This window comes from Panicum hallii, chromosome 9 (assembly GCF_002211085.1).
Source record: "Panicum hallii strain FIL2 chromosome 9, PHallii_v3.1, whole genome shotgun sequence".
NCBI classification, from domain to species: domain Eukaryota; kingdom Viridiplantae; phylum Streptophyta; class Magnoliopsida; order Poales; family Poaceae; genus Panicum; species Panicum hallii.
Window position 1 is genome coordinate 13,242,742 of NC_038050.1, and position 21,747 is coordinate 13,264,488.

General features: G+C 41.8%; 2 protein-coding genes across 3 annotated transcripts; both read left to right on the top strand.

Moving 5' to 3' along the window:
- Positions 1 to 557: 557 nt before the first annotated feature.
- On the top strand, positions 558 to 13,958 carry LOC112874426 (DNA-directed RNA polymerase I subunit 2). 2 transcript variants are annotated; one of them, XM_025937739.1, is made up of 27 exons: positions 558 to 955; positions 1,495 to 1,568; positions 1,692 to 1,814; positions 2,227 to 2,303; positions 2,974 to 3,037; positions 3,137 to 3,207; positions 3,911 to 3,988; positions 4,073 to 4,118; positions 4,672 to 4,852; positions 4,940 to 4,992; positions 5,076 to 5,149; positions 5,247 to 5,364; positions 6,010 to 6,094; positions 7,222 to 7,334; positions 7,542 to 7,669; positions 7,740 to 7,819; positions 8,053 to 8,294; positions 8,397 to 8,561; positions 8,640 to 8,804; positions 8,907 to 8,981; positions 9,853 to 9,956; positions 10,031 to 10,106; positions 10,980 to 11,102; positions 11,192 to 11,335; positions 11,570 to 11,782; positions 12,576 to 12,827; positions 13,267 to 13,958. In XM_025937739.1, the coding sequence occupies exons 1-27, from the start codon at positions 769 to 771 to the stop codon at positions 13,702 to 13,704; spliced, it is 3,549 nt and encodes a 1,182-aa protein (XP_025793524.1). In that variant the 5' UTR covers positions 558 to 768; the 3' UTR covers positions 13,705 to 13,958. The 2 variants fall into 2 exon arrangements, with proteins under 2 accessions (XP_025793524.1, XP_025793525.1); XM_025937740.1 differs by lacking the exons at positions 558 to 955; positions 1,495 to 1,568; positions 1,692 to 1,814; ... (1 more) ...; positions 2,974 to 3,037; positions 3,137 to 3,207 and adding an exon at positions 3,208 to 3,227.
- A 2,826-nt stretch (positions 13,959 to 16,784) lies between these two features.
- Positions 16,785 to 21,747, top strand: LOC112877594 (nucleolar complex protein 2 homolog). The gene is made up of 12 exons (XM_025941935.1): positions 16,785 to 16,919; positions 17,041 to 17,150; positions 18,317 to 18,388; positions 18,464 to 18,979; positions 19,088 to 19,402; positions 19,494 to 19,550; positions 19,793 to 20,122; positions 20,203 to 20,409; positions 20,492 to 20,578; positions 20,686 to 20,780; positions 20,999 to 21,133; positions 21,239 to 21,747. The coding sequence occupies exons 1-12, from the start codon at positions 16,898 to 16,900 to the stop codon at positions 21,540 to 21,542; spliced, it is 2,250 nt and encodes a 749-aa protein (XP_025797720.1). The 5' UTR covers positions 16,785 to 16,897; the 3' UTR covers positions 21,543 to 21,747.

Genomic DNA, 21,747 nt, shown 5'->3' on the forward strand with positions numbered 1-21,747 from the left:
AGAGTGTGATGATGTGTAGCAAGAAGCAGACGGGAACCGAAGAACCAAAAGACAGTGTCGTCGCAGTTACTGACAGAAAAACATTTATTGATTTTCTTTGAGGCAACCCAAAACATAAAACCAAAAAATCAGAGATCATATTAGGCTGGGTCGACCCAAATCCTCCAAAAAGCTAGTTGGGTAGAATGGGTCATTGCTTGGGTCAACCAACTCTGATCGACTTGCATCCTAAGTGAATTGTTTGATGTAACATTTTCAATTTTAAAAATTTGACGGCTTAATATTTTTAAGATGCTCGTTTAAGTAAGTTTGCTGCATATACATTGTATTCCGTAAAAAAGAATTATCATCATAGATTTGAAATCCAATCGTCTCACATTCAACAAGCTGCTGGGCCTATCGCGACAGAGCCGTTAGTCGCACTAGCACACGCGCATGCTTTGGCGTCGGATCGGCGTTGGATGTTGAAGGAACGACTCAGACGTTGCCAAACTCCCCAATGTGTCTCTTCAAGACTTCACCAACTTGGGCCGGGTTCTTCTGTCGGATGTGGACCAGTTTCAAGCAAACGCACAAGCCAAGCTCTTTCTTTCCTCTCCCTGCAGGGCTGCACTCTGCAGCAGCCTTAAACCCCTCCGCCGCCGCCTCCTCCTCTCTAGGGTTTTATTCTTCCCGCCGAAACCAAGCGCCGGGCCGCCGCCGCCGCCGCCGCCGCCGCCACCGCCGCTCACCGTAGCCACAGCCCGGAGCCACGCCGCCCCTCCGGCCATGGACAAGGCGACGAAGTCGGCGTCGCCGGCGGGAGCCAAGGAAGGCGACTACGCGGCGCTGCGGGAGCTGTTCCGGCCGCACGTGGAATCGTTCGACTACTTCCTCGATGCGGGGCTGGAAGAGATGCTCAGCAGCATCCGCCCCATGGAGATCAAGGACCCCAACTCCAGCACAATCCTAAAAAATATCCTCCATGCTCTAAATTCATTTTTTTTTGTTTTTTTTCCCTTTGCGTGGAATTGTTTTGCTCATGTGAGAGTTAATTTTGAGAGGTAACACCGTCTGAATTTAAGTTGCTATTACTAGTTGGTAGCTATAGAGGGCACAACAGCCGATAACTATTTTATACCTAGTTAGTAGCTAATGCTGATTTACTGTGAAATGGTTCATGTCTTAATGAAATTATGATATACTGGGATTTTTTTTGCTTATAGTTATAGTAATTAATCTCCACGGCTCAGTGTAAAGGTACTGAAGCACGTACTGGAATTCTGTTTGACTGATTTTCTGGGTGAGGATACTGAATTGCACTGAAACCAGACGACACTCAAATAGTCAAATACAGTATGCAAAGGATGTTAAGCTTGTTGATATTTAGATATCTCAGCAAACCTTACACCAAACAGCTTGGTCCTTGAACACCCCCCCCCCCCCCACCCAACCCCCACTCCCATCCCCACCCCCTATTTTCTTTCTTTTGCCCCCCTTAACTATTGTGTATACTAACCTTGGAGAAAGGTCATGTGCTGCCGCCAATGAGGGATGGTCGGTTGGGTGTACCCCTCTACCCCCAGGAGGTTTGTCATATTTCCTCTGGAATATAAGTTTTTTTTTCCTGTTTTACTAGTAACATACTCTTTTGGTAACTTAGAGAGGTGTTTGCTAGTCTGATCTTTTCCCATTTTCTTCGGTTGGAGCAGTGCAGGCAAGCAAGAATTACATATCATGGGGAATTTAAAGTGGACGTCTGCCTCCAGTGTAATGAAGAAGGGGCACAAATCAGGCATACCTTCAATTTTGGCCATCTGCCTATTATGTTGATGGTTGTTACCCTTTCCTTTCTACTCGTGAAATGTCATTTCCCGTGGAATAATTTTGTGATGGATAAGGTTTCTATGCTTTTGGACTTTGGAGTTTATGGGTCTAATAGAGGCTAATAAGTGAGTTGATTTTAGTGCTTTGGTTCTCTTTCGGTGCCATCTTAGTGATTGATCCCTCTAGTCGCAAAAGGGCGTCATTCTGATCATTTGTGCTGTTCCAAAACTAATCTTTGACCGCTTAATTCTGTTGTAGTATTAGAGCCTAGTAAAACTATAGCGTTATGGAAGTACTATCCATGACAAATCATTGCATATTATATCCACACATTATTTATGGAGATATCAAAATCATAATGGTTCACAAAGTATATGTCAATCAACTATTCTCCCTGACTTTACGCTCTTGTAATTCCAGTCAAAATTGTGCCATCTGAGAGATGCTGATCCACATAAATTAGTTTTCCATGGTGAAGAATCAACCGAAATGGGCGGGTGAGTATGTTTCATTTGCATCCACTTGACCGTATCAGCGCATCCTTTCATTGTTTTTTCTTAATGTGCTACTGTAGTATTCATTAAGTTATTTTTTTTTGGGAAATAGAGCATCAAAATCTTTAACCTTGCCATTATCTTTGACTGCTGAACTTGCTATTTAGGTACTATCTTACTTTTGTGATTCTCATTAGCGTCATGCTTCCTTTTTATCGTTCTCTTGCACATGTGGATGAGGGAATGTATGGTCAGGTTTGTTGCGTTGAGCTGTGCTTTTTTAGTATAAGTTTACTGAACTTGCCTTTGGGGAAAAAGACTATGTATAGTTAGGAGAAATATTTAGCGATTGTACTGTTCAAAGTAATGAAATCGTCTTGTTCGTGTCTATTTTCCTGTTCTTTCAAAGGTAACACACCGAATTGAAACTATTCCATATTTGATATGGATTACGCATTGAGTAAGAAAAAAATAATATAGTTTCTGAAGCATTTATTTGTTGTGCCCCACGGGTTTACAGTTCAAATGTCTTCCTTTTCTTTTGAGCATGCTGTATTGCAAAGTGGAAATCTAAAGTTGTACCCTGTCCTGTGTGTTCAGAATATAGCTTTGTGATGAACTTGTTCCCTATGTTACCGGAATAATTCTGATACACTTTTGAAATTCTGTTTAGGTACTTCATATGTGGCGGGATGGAGAGACTTATAAGGATTCTTATATTACAAAAGCGTAACTATGTAAGGCAGATTCAGCTTTGCTCTGTGCCTTATGTTACAAGGCCAGCATTTTGAACTAGATAGCATCATTCTGATGAGTTCTTTTTTATTGATTTTCAGCCTATGGGCATGGTGCGTGGTTCTTTTCTTAAACGTGGTGCTGGATACACTGACAAAGCAGTTGTCATAAGGTTGTGCACTAATAAATGAGGCATGATGCTTGGATAACTTATGGTCTAATCTTGGGTGTAGCTTATTTTGTCATTCTAGCAATATCCAACTGCAATGTACTTTCCTCTATTTTGACTCCAGTTTTCATGTTTCTACATAATTCCTACTTTTTCTTACTATCCAATTTGATTATCTTTGCAAAACCTTTAAGTTTGCTGACTACTGAGTACATAAAAAACTACAATTACCCAGTACAACTTTTCTGCTAACTTTGAAATATATTTTAGTTAAGACAGAGTTAGTGGATAAGCTATTTGTACTTCCAAAAGACATGGTGTGATCTATTGCTACAAAATTACAAGATACTGTACTTGTAACTTGGTAAAATGAAAGAATAATTTTCACAGTGACTAAGACCCGAATAATTGTAGTGCCAGATCCTGTATTGCGTAATGTTTTTGGAGCATTGCACAAATGCTATTAATGCTGATGCACAAGAGGAGACAGCGCTGGACAATGTCTAAAAATTAGTGACTGAAAGCCATTGCCCTTTTCCTCTGTATTTTCTTTTCTCAAAGAACCTTGTTTTTTTGTATCCTTTCCCGATCCCTTGGTGTGGACCTTTGATCTATTGTGCATGTTGCCTACTAGGTATAACTATAACATCGGAGTTGCAATTGTGTGTGTTGCCTTACTATTCCTTTCTGTTTTTGTTTTTTACAGATGTGTCCATACAGACCAGTCCAGTGTGACAATAAAGTTGTATTACCTCCAAAATGGAAGTGCAAGGCTTGGGTTTTGGTAAGATCTATGCTCGTAAACAGTGAGTAAAAAAATATGTAACTCTTTTCCCTCAATTTGACCTTTTGAATTTGTGTTTAATAGGTTGGGGGGTAGAGAGTTTCTGCTTCCTGTTGGGATTGTCCTCAAGGTATACAAGCTATCAATGTCTCCTTAAGATGCTTACCATTTCTAACCAGCAATACAATACATAACTTTGTGCGCAGTGACATATTCTGTATGGATAAATGCTAGTTAGCATTGGTAAACATCTGCTAATGTTGTACCCTCGGCATGCATTGTATAATGCAGCAACTGCCTATAAAAAGGACCTGGAGTCCTCTGTTGATGCATTCCATTTTTAGCTGTTGAATTGTGTTGTACGAAATTGTTAATCCACAAACTTGTTTTGTTCTTTGCCCTAAGGTTATCAATCTACTTGTTTTTTCCTTCTGTTTTTTTTTTTGGTTGAGATGATCAATCTGTTTGTTCAATAGAAAGTAAGTGCATTTCTATCTCTATTCCCATCTTCTGGAAGGCTTGGATCTTTCCATCGAAATAGGTATCACGCACTTGTGGTGTAGTGTTCGATTTGTCACATGTTTTGCTCACCATGCTTCTTTCTTTATAATATTTTAGTCTAGATTGTATTGTTAATGTCGCTTCAGCATTGCATTGACTTGATTATGAATTTTAAATGACAGGCCCTTATTGATACGAGTGACCGGGAAATCTTTACAAGCTTGACATGCTGCTACAGTGATAAATATGGAAGAAGAAAGGGTGTTGTTAGTACGCAACTAATTGGTGAAAGGGCACAAATAATTCTTGACGAAGTCAGAGACCTGTCCCTTTTGACTCGCATGCAATGCTTGATGCATATTGGTACTTTATGAGTTTAATTTTTTCTGTGTTTAGAATCCCTTGAATACCTCGTGTATGCTGACATTGATTATGATCTTCCAAATGCAGGAAAGTACTTCCGATCTGTGATGGAAGGATTTGAACATTATGACTATGAAACTGTAATGTGCAATATTTTCTTAGTGTTTACATTGACATACTGCTGATGGATCATGCTTCACTTTGGCCATTCTACATTGTTTAGGTTGCTAAAGCGGTTCTGAAGGACTATATTTTTGTGCACCTGGAAAACAACCATGATAAATTTAATCTATTGATGTGAGTTTAAATTTAAATTTTATTATCTTACTTTTTTTGTAAAAGTTTTATCTTCTTAACCTCTATTATGACATTCTTATTACACTTGCTGCTTTAGATTTATGCTGCAGAAACTTTATGCCATCGTAGACCAAACTGCTTCGCCTGACAATCCTGACGCACTACAATTCCAGGAGGCTCTCTTGCCTGGGCACTTAATCACAATTTTTCTGAAGGTTACTGAACTCTCTGGCATTTTTTTTTTGAAAAGGACCCCATATCATTGGAAAAATGCCCACTATAAAAGTTCATTGCATTGTAAAATAATCCAGCTTTCGAATGGCCATTTACCTTTCTTTCTCTCCTCTAACTTCTTTTCCACATTTCCCATGAACCAGTGAATAGTTGATGTTTGTGAATGTGGGTTACAACATGTTCATTCAAAACTGCCTCGAGCGATTGCTGTCCCTCCCTAGTGAGTTGTAGATTCTGAGGATGGCCCAAAATCAACCATTTTATGCTCACCTTTGCCATGAACCCTGCCATCTTGAGCCAGCTGCCTCAGTGAGGCATGTAGAACCTTGAACCTTCGCCAACTGAACTTATTGCATCATCTAAGATTTGGGATTAGATAACTTAGGTAATAAAGGCGTGGTTAATGTGGTTGGAAATGAAGGTTGGAGAGCATCTACGTCAAAGCTGTAATGATGTTATACTTTTGTACTAAAGTTGCACTTTTGTCATGCTGTCAAACTTTTTCCCCATACTTGGTGCTGTTTCTTTTTTATACTTGAGCATAGATTTGTTTAGTGCAAAACATGATTTCTTGACCTCAATATTGTTTTTTTCTCATTGTTTGAATTTGTTGCTGACATCTGCAGGATAGACTTCAGGATTGGCTAAGAAAGTCTAAACGTTTAATCATTGAAGAGGCTACAAAGAACAAAAGTTTTGATCTCAACAACGGTACGCTATTCCATTACTGTTTTTATGCCAAAAAATTAGCTTATGTACTCTGTTATGTGGGGCAAAACAGTTGAATTCATTGAAAACTAAATAGAATCACTTATGTACTCTGGTATAGTAACAATAGCATCATGCAAGAGCAACAGCATCAAACTTTGGCTGTGTGTAGACAGCTACAGATAATTGCATTTGCAGCTGTATCCCCACTAATTTTGTGGTTCTGGATTCAGCTGCACAATATTTGCTATAAGATTTTTGTGGATGTGGTGATGACTGTGAGGATGATGAATATAAACAGTAAGTGTCTATATTTGGCTTTGGGTTCTTGGAAAAGGAGAGTGCAGTACAATATTTTTAGAGGATACGACCCTTATCTCCCATGACCATTGGTAATACAAGAATTTGAATCCTATCTTCATCCTTTCCCCTGCTATTGAAATATGATTATGAGATTTTCACATTTAAGGGAATTTGTTCTTGACTCTAACTCGGTTCCTTCAATGAGAAGGGATAAGAAAAATCCAATGTGAATGAATGCAAATGCTGGGGTAGTATCTTCATTGGCCTGAAGGAATTAAGTGACAGATGCTTATAAACATTGGACAACGTTGGAAATCCTGTTTTTTGAAGGCTGGGGATGTGAGATGTTGATATGAGAGCATGTCGGTACAATTTTTTACATTGAAGGTCTCGACTTGATTCCACTTTTTTGGACTGGTTTGAATCACAGCTAGACAACCCAGCAGTCTTGAGAATGTTGTCACCTGAGACCCTCGTGCATAAGATATATTTTCTAGCATGTGGGTTGAAATGGTGATGCATGCTGTATTTGAACCTGAGGACCTAAAGGTGTGGCCATGACATTTTTCTGTATATTTTGGTTAATCTTTCCAGTTGGATCATGCCATAAACCGAGATAGTTGAACACTGAATAATGAGGTCAAAGCATTATTGACCAATTAAATTATGAATACTGTGGTTCAATTAGACTGTTTAATTTTCCAGTTTATTTGCTCACATGATCAGTTAGGTCGTCTTATCTGTTTCTTGATGTGTTGTGCCTAACTTTGTTTTGGTATATCAACATGTTTTACATTTACGCAATAAATATGCTGTTATTTGTGCAGCATTGGAAGTAAGAAAATTTCTTACTAAACACACAACATCTGTTGGTAGAGCTATCGAGAGTATGATAAAGATTGGGAAAGTGAATTCACAATCAGGATTGGATCTTCCACAGGTGCATCTCTTACAATGCCTTTAATTTTATTGATGAAATTGCTTCCTTTTCTTATGATTAAGAGAAGCCCAACATGGATTACAAGTATACTACCTGTTTCTGTAAAGCTGAATGCTGACAATATGTTATGCATCTAATGTTGCTAGGTTTATACTGTTTTCTCATAATATTTGGAACTAAAAATGGTTTTTGTTGTTAAATTTGCAGAGAGATGGGATGACCATTCATGCTGAACGGCTCAACTTTCATCGTTATATTTCACACTTCCGTTCTGTTCATAGGGGTGCTGCTTTTGCTAAAATGCGCACAACAGCTGTTAGAAAGTTACTTCCAGAGTATGTTATCCTCTCAATTCCATTCCCCTGTTGTTTCCTTGCATCCGTTGTACTGAAAATTTCCATGTAGGTCCTGGGGTTTCCTTTGTCCAGTTCATACACCTGATGGAGAGCCTTGTGGTTTATTGAACCATATGACTTCCACATGCCGTAAGATATTCTCATCTTGTCATTTCTCTAGAATTTGAATCCGCACAACCTCCCCTAAACTCCACTTCCTTTCACATACTGGACTTGTTTCTCTTTCATCTTTAACAGCATATTGTGTCTGCATTTTCTGTCTAAATGTTTTTATAGTTGTGTCCTTGTTTTTTTTTGGGGACAATGCAGCTAAAATCCATCGTTGTCATTTTCTTAGCTCCAGCTTATATTTGGTCTGTCAGGTATTTCATCGTTCTACAATTCAGAAGGGGTGGTTAAAGATTTTGAGAAAATAAAGAAGTCACTCTCTGCTGAGTTGGTTCGTGTTGGAATGAACCCAGTGTTTCCTAGGATTGAACGATCTGGTCCCCCGGAAGTACTACATGTACATTTGGATGGATGTATTCTTGGTACAATTTCTTCTGCTAGAATTGAGGAAACAGTTAATTTTCTTCGGAAGTTGAAACTTCTGGCACACTCTGGGGTCTGTTCTCTTTTCTTATCATGCTTTTGTTTAATTGGATTCATATATTGAAATTTTCCCCTCATGTTCAAACTCAGGGACATATTTTAATTTTTTTATCAGATTCCGGAAGATCTGGAAGTTGGCTACATTCCTCTTAGTCTTGGTGGAGCTTATCCTGGCCTTTACCTTTTTACAAACCCAGCAAGATTTGTTCGACCTGTCAAAAATCTTTTTATTGTACCTGGTGGAAAGCAAAGTATTGAGCTTATTGGACCATTTGAACAGGTTTATTTTAATCAATTTCTGTGTCTTATATTACTTCTTACCAATAGCACAAGACTTCATTTTTTTATTCTAAATTAGGCATTTATGGAGATACGGTGTCCTGATGGTGGGGATGGTGGGAGAAAAGAAATGTTTCCTGCAACTCATGAAGAAATCCACCCTACTGCTATTCTTAGTGTAGTTGCCAATCTGACACCTTGGTCTGATCACAACCAAAGTCCTAGGAACATGTACCAATGCCAGGTCAGCAGTCACATCTTGTCTTTATAGTGATCAGTTGATCATGTGTGATGATGGGTAATGCGCTTCCATTTTGGACTGACCAATCCTCATGCTTGTTTGCAGATGGCAAAGCAAACCATGGGTTTTTGTGGACAAGCTCTAAAATTCCGTACTGATGTAAAAGCATTCCACCTACAGGTTTGTTCTTTTGTAAAATTATTAAACAATTATTAAAAGAGCTTCATTGTTTGGTTCATTATTAAAGTTGTCTCCTTGTAGTGGACATGTAGCCTGATAGCATACTTAGCACTTGCATGTTTCCTGAGGAAATAATGATTTTAAACACTCGAACATATACATTTATGTTTTTAGTAGTGGTAATGTAGCCAGGTTTACCAGATAGCTTTAAGTTATCACTAGATGTCGGTAATCTCTGTCTGATTATAGTTCCAGTGTGTAGTCCAAATGCTTTGTGATGTATGGGGAAGATATATCTCATCAATATCTTTTCAGAATTCATAGATCATTTATTTTTTTGGGCAATTTGTAGCTTACCATATTGATATCGTGCAATAGTTTTTTTTTAGGAAACATGACATAAAACCCCGTCAAAGTTTGTAGGGTTTGTTTATGACTTAGTACTTCAGGTTAAACCCATAACTTGAGTGCACCTCATCATACTGGTTGTCTAACGACAAGGTCTGACTAATATTTTTATTTATGGTTATGTTTTACTATAATTATGAAACCCTTGTTGCACCTGGACATGGGCAACTAGAAGACTTAAAATTTTCTTTGTAAGATGTGGCGTGAGAAGAGTATAATAAGGGAAACAAGCATGAGATATGCTAATTTTGACAAATACCCTCTGCTTCTTGCAATATGATTGGTCATCTTTCCGATTCATTTCGGTATTACCAGATGTATTTGTTAGCAGTCACACTCAAATTTGTCTGCTGCTTAGTTGTGTGATACACAGACTGACATATGGGTGTAACTTTTTTCTCCAATTTACACCAATTCCTGGAAATCGTTGCTAACCTTCTCTATTTTCTTTGATGCTCTGTAGACCCCTCAGACACCAATTGTTCGGACAGCTACATATAATAAATATTGTATGGATGAATTTCCATCAGGAACGAATGCTATTGTTGCAGTGCTAGCATACACAGGGTATGCCTTTCATATGCAGTATCATCATTTTTTTTAATCTTGCTTTATGTGATGAAATCATTCTTTCGATATAGTTATGACATGGAGGATGCCATGATACTGAATAAATCAGCTGTTGATCGTGGAATGTTCCGTGGACATATTTACCAGGCAAGTTATGTTTATAATCTAGTGCAGTCAGGTTTAATATAATTTCTTTAACATGGTGTATTGGTGTAATGGGTGCAATCCAAGGCATGCTTTAGTTCCTACTGCCTTAGCATTTGTATGCCTTAGCATTTGTAGACAGCTATTTCATTTTTCCAACTTTTCTTTCCTAATTTAGGCAATGTTGGCTGCACTAGTGTGGCTAGCCAAAAAACTTCTGAGTCTTGAATGTTATAAATATAAATCTGACTACTCGCTCTGTTTTCACATATGGTCAAGGAAACCGAAAATTGATGGAAAAAGCAATAAATAAATTAACCAGCAATTTGGTGCGCACCCCTTGAAGCACTCAAACCTCCTTTAGTTGCTCTTCATGATTGGTTTTCCCTTACAAAAACTACTTTTTTGCTTTTGAAATATCTTGAAAATGAGAGTGATACTCCCTAATGTCATGGACATACATGCGAATCCAAGCGTGTTTTATATGAGCATCAGATGGTGTACAGTGCCTGTATTTTATCGAATTCGGGCAGTGTGTAATTATCTGTTGTACCATGTAATTGTTTGAACATTCAAAGATATTGTATTCACAAGAAAATGAGAGCATATAGTACCATATTTTTATTTGATTTGTTTTAAATGTTAGTGTGAAAATGTGTAACTTATTGTAAAATGTTTTGCTATACAAAGTATGTAACATGCATAATGTCTGTATTTAGTTCCTCACATTATGATGCACATTGAAAATATCCTCCAGGCGGAAGCTTGGAAAATTTTGGTTCAACCAACTAATTCGGAACTAAACATTTCTCAGCAGCCCTTCAATTTTTTAAAAAACATTAAAAATAACCCTTTCCTTGTGAAAACTTTCTGCAGACCGAATGCATTGACTTATCCAAGAAAAACAGAGAAAATGTTCCAGAAATCTTTGCAAAGAGTGTATTATCTAGGGATACAAGCACAGCTATTGATTCAGATGGCCTTCCTCGGCTTGGACAGGTAGTTATCTGTTCATTATATATTAAAAAAGTTATTTCCTTTGGCAAGAACAGTTACTGAATTCATTTTACATGTATTTTCATGGACAGACAGTACATCCAAATGAGCAGTACTATAGTGTCTATAACAGACTCACAGGCGCTATAAGGCCTGTCAAACTAAAAGGCTCGGAGCCAGCGTATATTGACTATGTTGCTGTCAATGGGGCAAGTTCGAAAGGTGACTTTCAGAAGGTAAGCGAACACTTAAGTAACCTTCAGTAGAATTTCAATTGGCAGAAAGGTATCAGAACAATCACACAGAAGTTGTGGATCTTCTGAGTTCCTTAAAAACATACCATCCTCAAATTTTATGTATCATTAAATTCATATGGCATTTTGTGCTATGAGTTTCGGAAAAGCGTATTTCTGACTACAAGCATCTCAAATTTGTCTTTGTGATCTAGTCATGTGTTGATCTTTCTACAGGCGAACATTCGTCTGCGTCGTGTAAGAAACCCCATAATTGGTGACAAATTCAGCAGCAGACATGGGCAAAAGGGTGTTTGCTCTCAGTTGTGGCCTGACATTGACATGCCATTCTCTGCAAATACTGGCATGAGACCAGATCTTATCATTAACCCTCATGCATTTCCTTCAAGAATGACTATAGCAATGCTCTTGGAGTCTATGGCAGCAAAGGTACAAATATTTACTTCTCTCACTAGGTTCTGAGAAAACCTGTATCATGTTGCAAGTTAAAAAAATACAGCAAGTTAACAACTGCGTTTATTTCACAGAAGGAATATCTGAAATGAAGTTAATTTGATACTACATAACTTTAACACCATATGTTTCTAGGTACTAAAGATTTGTTGGCATATTAACATTTCTACAGCAGTGATCTTATACAGCTGTTGGCATCTTTTGATTGGTGCTTTACCTCCTGTGTGAGACTAGCTTTTGGTATGATCTTATAGTTGCTCGAATTAAACCTATTTTAGTAAATGCTTATGCACTCCTAAAATGTTAAATCGCACAAAAATAGAAACAGTATCGTTTGTATTTCAAATGGTGTATGGTTGTCTTTTATTCACTTTGAAAAGTGTCCCTAGTCACCTTTGGTGGTCATTCACTTTGAATACTGTCTGACAGGTTTCATCCTTCTAAAGGTTCTATGCCTGTATTGAAATATTTGTTCCTAGATACTCCCTCTGTTTGAAATTATAAGGCTTTGACAAACAATTACTCTATTAGTACATAATTTTTGTGACACAAAATCGATGTTATTAGATTCATATTCAAAAGATACATGTGATCAAAATTCTATTCATATTCAATTTAAAAATTTGTATCACATAAATGAAATATTAATGGAGTTTTTGTTGGTCAGAGTTTTGTCTTAACGAAACGAAATACGCCTTGTAGAAAAAGGGGAGGAGTATGCCTATTATAGCAGTCCGTTCTGCTTAAATATACTTTGAATTTGGCGCAGGCTGGAAGTCTGCATGGAAAGTTCATTGATGCCACACCTTTTTCAAGCTCTGTCAAAAAGGAGGGCAAGCATCCCCGTAAATCTGATTCTATTGTGGATGAACTGGGTCCCATGCTTGCATCTTATGGGTTTGGTTATCATGGAACAGAGACCCTTTATAGTGGATTTTTTGGAACTGAGATGGAGTGTGCGATTTTCATTGGACCTGTTTATTACCAGCGTCTTAGGCATATGGTCTCAGATAAATTCCAGGTGAGCAATTGTTGTTTGTTCTACATTTGAGTGACATGTGGGCCTTGTATCAATATCCTCATGCACCCAATATCCATTAGCTTAACCTTTCTTCTGTTTCTTTAAAAAAATGCGAGGCAAGAGTTTTCTCCAAAGTAGGTAGCTAGGTTTCCCCCCTCTGTCTTCTTTGGTACTCCCTCCATCCTAAATTATGTCTAGGAGACAGGTGCATAGCAAAACCTATGAATCTAGAAAAGCCAAAACCACTAATAATTTGGGATGGAGGGAGTACTGAATTGGAGGACCTTTGCCCTGATGTATTTATTTGACTGACCATGCAAAAGAAGCCCTATAGTTGTGCCTGACAACTGTATCGGAAACCGAAATATCACTTTCTTTGTACTAGCATCACTTGTAATTTTGGATTATAACTGAATACTCTTTTAATTTGTCTATGCAGGTCCGCACTACTGGTCGTATAGACCAGGTGACAAGACAACCCATTGGAGGAAGGAAGCATGGCGGAGGGATCCGGTTTGGTGAGATGGAGCGCGACGCGCTCCTCGCCCACGGGTCTTCCTACCTCTTGCACGACAGGCTCCACTCCTGCTCGGACTACCACATTGCGGACGTGTGCTCCTTCTGCGGGAGCCTACTGACCGCGACGGTGATCAAATCCGACACGCAGAAGAAAGACAAGCGCGAGATGCTCGGGCTACCCACGGTGAAGCTGGCGAAGAACTTAGTGTGCCAGGCCTGCAAAACGAGCAAGGGGATGGAGACCGTGGCGATGCCATACGTGTTCAGGTACCTGGCGGCCGAGCTGGCCGCCATGAACATAAAGCTGGAGCTCCGGCTGAGCAACAAATCAGAATTGCCTCCCAGCCAAGGATCATGAGGTTCCTCCCCCACCTGAACAACCGCTAGTTCATCTCGGGGGCACCTGGCAGGAGGAAGCTCAAGTGTAGCCGTTGCAATTGCAACGCCCTGCCGGGAACAGCAAAATTTTGTTCGAGGGAAGTGTATGTTCCCCCAGTTTAGTCGCGCGTCGCAGTTTGTATTGTTCCATACATACGTGGGCGTGATGTATCGTTGCAATTTGTAGCAAACATCAATGATTCAATGTGAATCCGAGTTACAGCTTTGCGTGGCCGTCGTTTTGCACTAGCACGCTTTGATATACGGTTGGATGATAGTCTTGGTGGTTCGTCTCGGCTGCTACGCTGCCGTTTCCCATAACTCGTGGGACCGGCTTGTAAGCGACACATGGGGCAGGTTAAACGAGGGGAGGAACTGTGAACCCCTTTGCCTTCCCTCTGTTCTTCTCCCGTCCGCCGGGGAAGGTGCACGGCGTCGACGCGGGCGGCGGTGGTGGTGGCGGCTTGGATGGCGTCGACGCGAGCGGCGGCGGCGGTGGCGGCTTGGATGGCGTCGACGCGAGCGGCGGCGGCGGTGGCGGCTTGGGGGCGACCACCATCACGGTCGTGGCGGAGGTAGGGAGAGGGGACGGGAGGCGGAGCGGGCGGCGACGCCACGCGAGAGCAGGACGGGGGCGACGCCGGCGTGGTGGGCGGCGACGGGGAGCCTGCTCGGGCTCCCCGACGGCATCTCGTCATCGCCAGCGACCTTGGCGTCCACGCCGTGCAGGTTCTTCCGTCGCACGTTCCCGCCGCCGTCCCCGGCCAATCACATCAAGGCGTCCGTGGCGCTTCACCTCGGCCAGCGGTCGCCGGCGTCCGCATTGCCTTTGCCCACGCCGCCGGCACGCGGCGGAGGTAGGGAGAGGGGGCGGGAGGCGGAGCGAGCGGGGACGCCGCACGGGGGCAGATGGGGGCGACGACCAAGCGAGCCGCCTCGGCCAGCGGTCACCGGCGTCCGCGTCGCAGGTGCCCAAGCCGCCTGCTGAGGTCCCGATCCCGGAGCACGGGGCCGGAGGTGGCGGCTCCGACGGCGCCGAGGAGGTTGAGCGGGAGCTCGACATGAGCTTCGGCTACGTTGGCCACTTCGCCGCCAAGTACGAGCGGGGGAAGCAAAACCACTAAAGGAGGCGAGGAACTGGTTGAAGATCATCATCTCGCCGCCCGCAGCCCATTCCCATCACCGGAGGGAAGGGGCGGAGCCAGCGAGAGGGTGCGAGAAGAACAGAGGAAGGCGAAGGGGTCCATAGTTCCTCTCCTCCTTTAGCCCGCCCTATGTCGCTTACAAGCCGGCCCCACGAGTCAAGAGACCACGTTAGCGTCTAGCGTGGTGAAACCGCTAAGCAAAACCCTTAGAGGGGGTTAAGTGCACCGAATTTGATAGAACAGGACGCTAAATATCCTGTCCGGTTTTATTGTTGGGAGTTTAAGTGCTCCGACCCTAATAGTTTGAGGGGGGTACGTAGACTTCTTCCTCGCTGAATGTTTCCAGGTGGTTACTTTCTTTGAACCTCATACAGTTCTGCTAAATAATTATAGAATCATCACTTCCAAGCTGCAGGCTGCAGCAAATTAGTAGGGTTTGGATCTTCTGTTTTTGAGGGACTCAAGTTTTTTTTAGAGGGGGTAGGAACTTCCATTAACTAGGTAACGAGTACGAATAACAAACGCCATCCGGCGGATCAAAGAACCACACATGCCTCCCTATCGAGTTATCTATCGAGAGAGCTCCTCGCCAATGTGCGCGCGTCTTGATTAGCTTCCCTACTTTTATGGACGAAAACCATCTCCTGGAAAGATGTCGCTACCGCCCTGATCTCCTTTATGATGTGGCCATAGATCCCCAGCGTAGGACCTGACAGGCTCCTCACTGCGTTGATGCAATCACTGACCATTTGTACTCGGCGAAGAGAAAGATCATTTGCTAAAGCTAGACCTTCTCTACACGCCAAAATCTCCATAGTCTCCGGATCAGTAATACCTTCCATGGTCACTGATGATCTCCTAGAAACTGTCCCGCCTCATTCCTTGCGACAGCAGCTGCTGAAGAGAGACCAGTATTTTTGGATATAGCAGCATCTACATTGATCTTCATCAGCCCTTGCGGAGGGGGGAGCCATCTTGGAGAGCTCAGTACTGGTCGTTCTTTCACTTCCCTTCGTGTCCCTGACAGAGAGAGATCAGATATGAATCTGTCCACAAAGCAATGAGTCGATAACGCGCTCCGAAAGGAGTTCTCATATATCGCCTTCCTCTTGGCGTGCCAGATAACCCACAGCCACAGTGTTACCATCACCCTTATGGTTTCCACCTGCGGTAAAGATGAACTGACGGCTGCCAGCCAGGCCTTTACGTTCTGCTCATGAAGGTTGCACAAGTGTTCCATTGTCTCCTCCTTTTCTAGCGCCCAGACGCACTTGGCTATGTTGCATTCCAGCAGGGAGTGCTTCCAGGAATCCCGTGCGCCACAGATTTGACAAACATCCTTAGGTGCCATGTGCCGCCGACGGAGGACGTCTCCCGTCGGAATCGAATGTTTTGCCAATCTCCAGAGAAAAACCCTGATCTTCGAAGGGACTTTGATCTTCCATTGTGTGCTCCACTCAGTTTCATCTCCCCCTACATCTGATCTGCTGGGGAAACCTTCTAACCAGGCTCTGTTGGTTTCTCTGTTTTGCACAAGCATTCGGGAAGCCGATACCGAGAAGACGCCCGTCCTCTCGTAATGCCATGCCTAGGAATCCTCCTGTCTCCTAGTGGTCAATGGAATAGAGCCGATGATAACCGCGTCCATCGGCGTGAAGAAGTGTTGGAGCTTCCCTCGATCCCATGAAGCTGATGCGGTGGATTTGGTCGTGGGCAAAATAGAGGCCGGAGAAAAGCAAAGATGCGGCGCTCGTGTCGCGCCCATAGCAGAACTAGGCCCATTTGTACGCTAACCATGGCGGCGCTCTCGACAGTCTTGCTAGGCCCACGATCGATTCGGCCTGGAAAAACTACATGATGGAAGAAACCTTTCACAGCCCACAAATACACTGACAACCCCACCCGTCGGAGGCCCTCTCGCCCCTCTCAAGTCTCAAGTGCCCGCTGCTGCTGCTGAGCCGCCTCCCTCCTCCTTGCCCGCCTCCACTAGGGCATAGCCGCACGGCGCCGCCGCCGCCGCCGCTCAGCATGTCGGATTCCGACGAGTACGGTGAGTTCCCCACCCCACCCCAACCTCAATTTTGTACGCCACTCTCTACTCTTCCATCCGATTTGTCCAGCTGTTTGATCGGTTTGGCCATTGTTTCGCTGTGGTTTTGGTGGGGGTTTAGTGGACTTGCCCGTCTCGGACGACGATGAGGAGGACGAAGAGCTGGAGGATGCAATGGATGAGGAGGAGGATGAGCAGCACGTGGCAGAGCTCAAGCGGCTGTCGGAAAAGGTTTTGATTCCGTCCCTTCCGATATCTGCTCTGTGTTTCCTGCGAACTAAACTTTATATCCATTGTTACTAGTTATTAAACAACAATTTCTAGCAGCATAAGCTGATTGTTGATCGTTACTGGTTCTGCCCACTATGCTCATCTTTCTTTTCAATGCTTTACTGGTTGCCTGGATATGTGAGTGCTAGGCTAGATTGCGCCTTTTTCATGCTTTTAAATTGGCTCCACAAGCTGGTGTGGTTTTTTCCTAATAGCTGGAAGTTATTGGGTCTGTATGCATTCACGTTGAAATTGTGTGGTGGACCTTATGGATAGTTGTTTTATTGATTCAGAAATGAATTAATGGACTGACTCCATGGTAGCAAACTAGTATTAATAGGACGAAGTTCCTCGAGTGGTGCATGACAAATTAACAGTGATTGATATTTAGCTGTTTTATGTTGGTACCATAAGTGAGTTAACAATAATTATTTTCTATGTTTTGTTCTCATTTTTCCTGTAATGTAGCGGTAGATATGCGACAACTTTGTGTAAGGAATGCCCGCATAATCAATGTTTTGACCTACACTGCAGTTGCATTAAATTTAAGCATATCCATCCTCCGATGAGTGATCCCTTGAAGTTACACTTCCACGCTCTCTGTTTGTTGTATCTTGTATGTGAGCTCTTTTTTTTCTGTCTTTGTTTTTCTTTGTTCTTCCAGTTTTCTTTGCCTCAAGGGGCTTTTAAATTGACTGGCATTTCTTGTGCTTTCTCTAATACAGTACAGTGACACACAGCTCTCCTGCATGTTTGAGACACCAAAACTTTCGCCTTCCCAATTCATCGAATGTGGAAGATGGCATTGTCATAGCATTTTGTCACTTATTCTTTGATATAACTTTCCAGTTTCTTAGTTGCTCAAGTTAATCTGGTTGATTAAATGCAAAATGCTTTCTTTGTGGTAGATAGTTTTTGGCTAGTATTAGTGGTCTGCTTGATACTGAACGCTTAAATCCTGAACTGTGTGAACTTTAGTTGCACATTTAGCCTCAGGCCCACAATTAGATGCTCAATTTTGTTCTTCGAATTAATCGTTTCTCCCCTTCCTAGTTTTCCTTTTTTCCCCTGCACGTCACCATATCCTTGTTGGCTGTTTATGAGACTTATTTACTTCTTTGTTGTAGGATCCTGAGTTCTATAAATATTTAGAAGAGAACGATAAAGGCTTGTTGGAATTCGATGATAATGAAATCAAGGTAAGCTGATCCCTTTTTGTAAGTTTTGTATAATAGAAGCATGAGAGTGGACTCATCGTTGAATATTACCTTTAGGATGCCCAGGAAGCTGGGATTTCTGATAATGAGGAACCTGTTCCCAAAGAAGAACTGAAGCAAAGTGTGAAACCTATTACAATGGAAATGGTTGATTCCTGGTGCGCTGGAGTGCAGAATGAGAAGATAGGTTCTATTCGTTCTATTCTTCAAGCTTTTCGGCGAGCCTGCCATTATGGTGAAGATCAAGGGGACAATTCAGCTCCAAAATTCAGTGTCATGTCTGGTAGTGTACTTGATAAAGTAATGCACTTTGTTTTGAAACACATGGATAGAGTCCTCCGTCAATTACTTGGTGCCCCAAGCTTTGGAGGGAAGAAAGAGACAATCAGTGAACTGATGCTGAGTAAGCCATGGAAGAGGCATGGCAATCTGATGAGGATCTATCTTGCCAATGCACTTAATATGATAACAGAGATGACTGATGAGCAAATGATAGCATTTACTATACACCGTGCCAGAGCATCTGCTGTTTTTCTGGCAGCTTTCCCATCACTCCTGAGGAAGTATGTTAAGGTGTGTAGCTTGTTATTCTGTTCTGCCTATGCAGTTGCTTTCGCCATTGCCTCTGGAGTCCATCTACAAAGTTTATTTACTTTTTTTTTTTGCATGCTTCAATTATAGGCTCTGCTTCATACCTGGGCTAGAGGACGAGGTGCAATGCCTCTTGTTTCATTTATGTTCCTTCGACACTTGTGCATTCAATTAGGTTCAGATTGCCTTGACACATGCCTCAAGGGTATCTACAAGGCTTATTTGGTAAACTGCAAATTGTCCAAATCCATCAGTGGATCAAAACTGCAACACATTCAATTCCTTGGAAATTGTGTCAGAGAATTGTATAGTCTGGATCCACAAAATGCATATCAGCATGCTTTTGTTTTCATCCGTCAACTGGCGGTTATCTTAAGAGGAGCTCTTACTGAAAAAGGACCAAAGGTATATACTAAACTCATTGCCATGCACTGGAACTTCATTGTTTACCTATAACCTGACAGAGAGTTATGTGCCTCTTGTTTTATTTTGAAAGTCAGCAAAGGACAAAAAGCAGAAAGAAGTTAGCAAATCAACGAAAAAACAAATGGAGGTACTATTAGTATTTCAATTCTTCAACTACCTTTCTGGTATTGTACAAGTCATTCTAATACTTGTTACATTCGTAATATCTTGAGCAATCCCCTTATTCTTGCACCTCGTTTATTGAGAAGATCTCACTTTTCTGAATGTTATTTTCTTCCCCCTACCTCTGTTGATTAGGAAACTATTTGTTGTCCTACACTACAGCAATGTTATTCTGTTGCTGGCTGCTGATGAGTACTTCTTGTGCAGAAATCTTACCAAAAGGTTTATGATTGGCAATACATATTCTGCCTTGAGCTTTGGACCAGTGTTGTGTGCGGATGTAGTTCTGAGGAAGAATTCCGACCTCTTGCTTATCCATTGACCCAAATAATTCACGGCGTGGCATGCCTTGTACCTAGTGCACGTTACTTCCCTGTACGCCTTAGGTGTGTAAAGATGCTTAATTGCATTGCTGAAGCGACTGGTACCTTCATTCCGGTGTCCTCCCTGCTGCTTGATATGCTTGAAATGAAAGAACTCAGAGGACGTCCAGATGGAGGTGTAGGCAAAGCAGTGAATATGTTCAGTGTTAAACAGGTGTGTTTTCTAGCAATGCAATTTTTTTATCATGGAACATGCCTTTTGAAGAAGCTTGTAACAGTTATCTTGTGACACAGGTGGACAAGAAAACAGTTAAGACACGTGCCTTTCAGGAAGCCTGCATTTATTCTGTGGTTGATGAACTTGCTAAACATCTGGCCCATTGGAGCTACTCCATCGCTTTCTTTGAGATGTCCTTCATTCCACTTGTTCGGCTCCGAAGCTTTTGCAAAACCATTAAAGCTGACAGATTTAGGAAGGAAATGAAGGATCTTATCCATCAGGTTTGTCAAGCATTTGTGGAAGACTTAGGATTATAGTATTTGATCCATTGCACACATAGCTTATCATCATGTCGGATTTCAGATAGAGGCCAATGTTGAGTTCGTTAAGTCAAAACGTGCGGGGATTGCATTTTCACCCAATGATCCAGCTGTAGAGTCATTTCTACAGGCATGAATCCTTCTACTGACTTAACGGTTTTGCTTTTTGCGCATTATTTTATTTTTTACTACCATTCTTCTGTTATTGTGTGAACTTGTAATGTTCATTCCCAACAGACCGAAAAGGAAGAGCGTTGCAGCCCTCTCTCAAAATATGTTGCTACTCTGCACCAGAGAGCACAGGACAGGATGGATGCTCTGGATGAGACTAGGTTGGTTCCCTCCATGTGACCATGTTTAGCTAAGTTTATATAACAAACAAGTACCCTCTGCATTTTAGCTTGGAAAACTTCCTTCATATTATCTTGTAGAACATAGTACATTTTTATAGTCTTTACAAACCACAAGAACGTGTCATGGTCATCTTGTAAGTATGGAACTGCATACTGATTACTGGCCTTGAGTTTGCTAATTCCTTCTTCCCAACCAGTGTTATTGTGGGGGCGGAGTCGTCAACCTTCTCAAGGAGGTTAACTGAAGCACAGAAGCAACAGGATGAGCAGGATGATGATGAAGCCACCATTGCTTTCAGTAAGAACTGGCTGACTGAAGAGAAAAAACCCAAGTATGTTCTGCCTTCCTCCTTGTACTTTGTTTTCTTCCTCATACTTTGGTGTTTCCATTGTTACTTGGCATGAAAAACACATTAAACCTTTAGTTTGGTGTGCAGAACCTCAAAGGAGAAGAAAAAGAAGCGACCCCGGGAGCATGATGATGTTGCTACTGAGGAGGATCGGGTTGAGGATTTAATCTTGAGCTCAGATGATGAGAAGGATGGTAACCAGGAATCGGACGAGGATGTCTCTGTTCCAGTTGAAGATGATAGTGATGACGACTTCGTAGACCCTGACAGTGAGTATAAGAAACAAAAGAAGGCGAAACTGAAGAAGAGGAACAAGCGCCAACCCTTGTCGAACAATGCACCTTCTAAAACGAAAAGGAAGGCGCATCCCAAGAAGAAGGCCAAACATTAGTTTTGCTAGATAGGATTCATCAAATATGTTGCTGTTGTAATATGCTTACACTTGAGATAAACATTTTGCAAGTGAAAAATTTTGTTCTATTTTCCTAGATTACTTCAGTTGCTGTGTCTGTCATTTCGTGAAAAAAAATACTTGTAGCTAGTGTTTATGTCCATCTGTTGGTTCGACATGGGCGATATTGTTTTGGTTTGATCCA